The sequence below is a fragment of the Oculina patagonica genome, chromosome 7 (genome assembly GCF_052425735.1).
Source record: "Oculina patagonica isolate OP01 chromosome 7, crgOcupat, whole genome shotgun sequence".
NCBI classification, from domain to species: Eukaryota; Metazoa; Cnidaria; class Anthozoa; order Scleractinia; family Oculinidae; genus Oculina; species Oculina patagonica.
Window position 1 is genome coordinate 31,367,483 of NC_135764.1, and position 6,100 is coordinate 31,373,582.

The window sequence follows — 6,100 nt, forward strand, 5'->3', positions numbered from 1 at the left end:
GCGGTCGTTTCCCGACCGCTGATCATGTGGAACGTGGACTCTGGGAACGAGATTGGGACATGTGTCGGCTTAACATGGAAACAGTGTGTATTTATCATTTGATCCTTTAAAAAGGAAATTTACCGAGTAGAGAGTGAGTGTAGATTCGAGTCGAGTAGAGTATAATATGTATATAGTATAGTACAGGAGAGGAGAGGAGAGTGAGTGTGTATGACACTACTTTTGAAAATAAAAATAAAATGAAACTCGTTAACTCATCAATATTATGTATTAGTGAATAGTCTCCTTTTAATTGAAATTATCATTGCAAAATGAAAATGAATAAAATGGTCCAGTGTCAGTGGATAAAAACCAATGGAAACCTGTTTGTATTTGCGTTTCAGCTTCATCTAATATTTCTTTTCGTGTATGCATGTGTCACAAATAAATAACTTGTCTTTCTTACATCTTCTCCAAGTTGAACACTTACTTAGAATCACTTCTTGTCGTACTTAAAGTTTTATTTCCTAAGGCAAGATACCTGAGAAATCTACATTTTATCTTTATATACTATTTTACCAATAGCGTGAGGTTTAAAGGGGCAGTGTCACCAAGATATAGTGTTACTTAAAATTCCAATGAAAATGTTTGTATTAATTTGGCATTCACTTATAGTGCCCTGGCTTTGCTGTACTTGTTATGAAAATTGTTAAAAAGTGGTGTGGCTACGGACTGATAGGAAAGAAATGGCCTAAAACTTGAAAAAATTAGAGCAGTTTTCAATTGAGTGTCGTAAAACCAAAACCAAAGTAATTACTCTGGCCAATCACAAAGGACACACACAATCCGGTGAACCAATCAAAACTCGAAGCAAATACATGTAGCTGGCACGAAGCGCGGGAAAACGTGCGTGAGCGATTCATGATTGGTTTTGGTTTTACTCCTGATTGGCTGAGAAAGTGGCGCGAGATTTTTAAGCCAATCACTAAGCGTAGTAATGCAAAACCAAAGCAAACGCAATTTACTTTCGACGCTCAAGTGAAAACCGCTCTAAGCTTACGTTTTCAAGTTTGACAGTGTTAAATGAAACACATGAAGAAATCAAAAACCACCGACTACGGTTTTTCACATGTTGGGAGTGCACCCTCATCATTCTTGAATAGTTTAAGGAAAGACTTTGAAGACTTCTCTTGACACTACCCCTTTAAATCTGGACGGAAGGCACACCTTGAAATAACCCAAATTTATCTAGTTTGGCGTGGTAATACATCTCAATTTTCTACCATTTTCAGCACCTTGTTGCCTTCTTGGTTTATTATTGATTATTTGATGTTTTTCTGCCTAAGTAATCCGCTTTCATTTTGAGTTTTTTCGATTTCAAAGCGATTTTATACACTTACTATTTCGTCTCATATAACTCCTTAACTGAGCGTGGCCAATAGACAAATTTTATATTTTTAAAAATTGAAACTTTAAAATAGCGTAGCGAAAAGTAAATACCAAATTATCATACAATGAAATGTTAGCTGTACAAGAATAAGTATTTCCCTAACACCTCTCCCCAAAGTTCGAAATTTATACAACTCTCTGGCTAATGCTGCCGGGCACCTGAGGCATGGCGGGATTGTTCTTGTAGTAGTGGGGGGAGTAATAATTGAAGTAAGATGGCGGATACGTGATTCCCGCCCCGGCAGCGTAACTTGCTATTCTCAATTGCTGATCCATTTGTGCTTTCTCCAGGCGCTTGTCTTTCGCTCGTCGATTCTGGAACCATATTTTCACTTGTGTTTCAGTCAGGCTAAGGCACGCTGCGAGTTCAAATCGCCTGGAGCGTGTAATGTATTCGTTTTGGTGGAATTCAAGCTCGAGCTTTAGAGTCTGTTCGCTTGTAAAGGTCGTTCGTTGACGTCGTGTTTTGCTTTCCTTTCTTTTGCGTCTCTGAGGAGCTGTGACAACAAAATAAAGTAGATATTTAGAGGTGACTTAAATGTAAAGTTCTGTACAATTGTAAAGATAAGAGGAGTTAATGGCTCATTGCTCTCAATTTTTGTAGCATTAAGCTGCTAGGACTATTTTACCCCCCCCCCCCCCCGGATGAGATGCTAGTCCATCGCAGGGTTATTCCCAGCATTAAATTCGCCAGTACCCATTTATACACCTGGTTAGAGAGAGACATGTGAGAGTTAAGTGTTAGTCACAAGACACAACCTAATGACTCTGGCCAGCACTCGAAGCCAAACCTCTCGATTCCGAGAGACATGTAGTGAGCAACGCGCTAGGTATTGTGGGAGAAAACAGCATAATCATCCGCTTATAAAACCTCGAAAAACATTAACGCGTCTACGAGCACGTTTTAAGGCCAAAGCCACGCACAACATCACCAGTTAAGCAGGGTACAAAAGGCATAACAAAAGGGGACTTATGGTGAAAAATTGACAATTCACTAAACACACACAAAAAACACAAAACCGTAAACGTTCAAATCACTTTTAATGGCCCTAGTTGTTCAAAATGCTTCTGTTGATATTGCTTAGTTTTGGAGTTAACCTGTTATACTGAAACTTTTGATGTCTTTTCATCAATAGTGTTTATGCCATTTCATAATTTGTTTGAACAATTCCACATTAAATGACTCCAACACAAGTTCCTGTTGGGTATTATGGTCTTAACCCACGCATAACTATTTTTCAAATGACCTTGAATAAGTTGAAGATGAGCAAAATACGGTCTGATTCACATTTTTTGGTACACTTGCTATGGTCTTTTCTCGCCTAACTTTTACAGCATCAGTGAGAATACTAAGGTGGTGATCTGTCGTGATGAAAAAAAAAACGTGCTCAATTAATGCCGTTTATTTTTATCCAACGGGAAAAAATTAATCGAAAAATGTCTTAATGTGGGAATTGAAAAATGTGTTTCATTTGGGAAAACTATTTTACATCCGGAAAACATCTTCAAAGAAATTATAAAGAAAGCCGGTTTTTTGGGCACATTGTTCTTTCTAATACTGAAACGCAAATTTAAAATTTAGGAAAATCCAGGGTGGATCGATTGAAACTTATATGGCCAACATTTCGTTGTTAGAAATTATACTTACTAAATGGAATGCGATAATCGTTCATGGTGCGTTGTTGTTATTACAACTAATACCTTCTCATAGTAAACCGCGTAAAATTCAACATATCTTTGCGCTAATGAGCACTCCATTAACAATTTTCAACTTTCCTTTCTCCTGCCACTGAGCCAGAACAAACAACAAAAGATATCCACTTAATTATATCGGTGAGAACTGTTTGTGTGTTAGCTTTTGTTTACGGGCATGGCACATTAACGACTTAAATGGCTCTTTAGGAAATGCGCGTCGATACGTGATCAAAAGAGTTTGAACAAACAAAACTATCTTCTACTGACCTTGGAATTGAAAACAAAAACTTGATTGCCGGTCATCTGCCATTTTCAAAACTGTTCTCATGGTTATAACATAACGAACGAAAAGGTCAGAGGTTTTTTTAGGACGAATGTTTTTATTGTTTTAGCTGTTTACGATCGAGTGTTGAACCATTAAATGTTACATAACTTTTTTTTTATTCAAGTTGGCTCTGATTTAAGCAGTGCTTAGGTTTGAAATCGTTTTAGAACGAGTGCCTTCGATCAGGATGTGCAATTTTTTATTACTTAGCAAATTGAGCCATTAAGTGTTGCATAATTTTTCTTATTCGAGTTTTCTCCGATTTTAGCAGTGCGTAGGTTTGAAATCGTTTTAGAACGAGTGCCTTCGATCAGGATGTGCAATTTTTTATTACTTGCAGCAAATTGAGCCATTAAGTGTTGCATAATTTTTCTTATTCGAGTTTTCTCCGATTTTAGCAGTGCGTAGGTTTGAAATCGTTTTAGAACGAGTGCCTTCGATTAGGATGTGCAATTTTATATTACTTAGCAAATTTCTTGCTAGATGGTGTTCAAACTGTTTTTCACGCTGGTGTAAAGAGATCATTAAAGTTAATGTTGAACCACTTAACTAAACTTTACCGACAACAGCACGCTTTTAAGTGTAAAAAACAAAAGATGAAAAACGAACGCTAGCATTTATGGGTGTATCGAATGCCTGAAAGCGATTTAATCAATTTCCGGGTTTGTGAAAAACATTTCTCTATTGTATACCCTCTGTGACATGAAAAACAGCATGTAGTACTTTTGATAAATAAAAGATTTTTTTATCTCCTAGCATACCTAGGGGATTAATAACTGCACAAGTATTGTGGCCCAGAACTTTATTATCAAGTGAAAAGTTTCTTCGTAGCATGCGCAAAGGATAAAGAGTTTTTCAAAGCAATAACGACACCTTACCACACCCGACTGAAGACACGTTTTTAACGAGGTCGATGCTCACACACAACCCTTTGACCCTACTCTCGGAAAGAAGCTAAAAGAATAAACGCCTTTCTCTTTAGATTTCTGGATTTTATTCCGTGGTTTACATTGTAAATTTACTCCATTTTCACAGTCGGTTGCTGGCAAATTGGCGAGCCGCGAATTGTAATGTTTTTTTAAATGTAGGAATTCGCACGCGCAATAAAGTTTTCGACGAAAATTAAATTTTGTGATTTTGGCAAAAATTACGAGTTCGATTTCGCGCGAGAAAGAACCGAATGAAAATAAGGATAAAAAAGAGAATTACCAAGAAACATATATAGTGCTTGAGAAAGTTAGGTTGTTTTTTCGACGTTTAAAGCATCCGGCAAATTATGAGAGAACATTTTGTTTTATACTTGAAGTTAATTCTAACCGCACTCATCGCGAAAATTTTCTACATCTTCAGAAAACTAGTTGTTTTCTGTTATCAATGCTCTCTTATGGGCATTTTATGTGATGTACAAGTAGAGACAAAAGAATACAGTTTTTGAACAAATTGCTTTCTAATATACAGAAAATGAACATCAATAAATGTGTATTCGAATATGTATCTAGTTTTAAAATGTCAGTCAGTTGATTTTTCAGTGACTCGATTGGCAAGCGTACCTTATTAAATGTTCAAATGGTTGCCACTTATAATCCTTTCTTTGTCAAAAACAACTTTCGAGACGAAAGGGTCATTGAAAATTAACTAATTTCTGAATCATTTAACAGTTTTCCGGCCATAGAGCTTTAAAGCCAAATGACATATTTCACTCAATCAAGAAACATTTTAGACTGTGTATTAAAACGTCGCTGCAAACTCCAATTCTTGTTCAGAACCCAGCCTAAAAGTCGTTTATTTAAATCGAATCGCGCGCTATCATTTTAAAATTTCATTCAGCTTACCTTTAGGGAGATAAACAGGGGCAGGAACGGTGACAGTTCCAGCCATGGACTGCAGTGACATGAAGCGAGGTTCAGCTACAGATTGACTGATGGCGGTAAACCCGCTTGGCACGGCTGTTTGCTGGCAGGGCTGGCAGTTACACACGCTTGGGGGATGAAATTCGCGCTTAGCCATCGGCGGGGCAACGGAAAACGCGGACTTTCTCTCGCTTGAGTCCTTCTCCAAATCGTTAGCTTTGGTTTCAAGAGGTTTCTTCCCCATGAGGGAGTCGACGCTAAAAGCGGATGAATTCTGCATGTTGGGCTGTGAATGACCAGTGCGTTCTCTTCAAAGGATGTGTTTGCTTTGCTATGAAGGTAGGGCCAGCTTGGTTTTATATGGACAGGAAATTGAAAGAGAGCTTTTATCGATATGATGTGATCCTTCACGCGCTATTATTTACGGACCCTGAAGATAATAAATATCGCTTATTATTCCGAGAGTTCATTTGTTAACAAAGGTTATTAGTATTCCATATTTGACACTTTTGAAATCGTGGATTATAATTGTTCAATTCCAGGCGTCAAAAACATGATATATTGCCGTCAACTAGACTTCAATTTTAAATCGTATTAAAGTTTCCGAAGATTTGTTGTAGGCGAGGGTCATAAGTTCTTGGGCGAGTCCAAAACATTTTTTCTGTGGCTTGTTTTATTAATTTTTTCCAAATTTGTACCCTTTTCAAGCACGGAAATGAAGTTGTGTTAAGAGGAACAATTGTTTTCGTATCACTTGATGCAAATTGCACTTTTCTTGAAAGAAGTAGAATTAAAAACACGG

General features: G+C 37.3%; 1 protein-coding gene across 1 annotated transcript; it reads right to left on the reverse strand.

The window, feature by feature from the left end:
* Positions 1-1,036: 1,036 nt before the first annotated feature.
* Positions 1,037-5,827, reverse strand: LOC144659607 (uncharacterized). The gene is made up of 2 exons (XM_078520075.1): positions 5,281-5,827; positions 1,037-1,925 (listed from the first exon to the last, which is right to left on the reverse strand). Exons 1-2 carry the CDS (start codon positions 5,576-5,578, stop codon positions 1,555-1,557), a joined length of 669 nt encoding a protein of 222 aa, XP_078376201.1. The 5' UTR covers positions 5,579-5,827; the 3' UTR covers positions 1,037-1,554.
* Between the last annotated feature and the right edge of the window lie 273 nt (positions 5,828-6,100).

Coding starts and splice junctions, on each gene's coding strand:
- LOC144659607 (XM_078520075.1), bottom strand. CDS start 5,578: ATGCAGAATTCATCCGCTTTTAGCGTCGACTCCCTCATGGGGAAGAAA. Junction 1,926..5,280: donor CCCTGTTTATCTCCCTAAAG/GTAAGCTGAATG, acceptor TTGTTGTCACAG/CTCCTCAGAGACGCAAAAGA.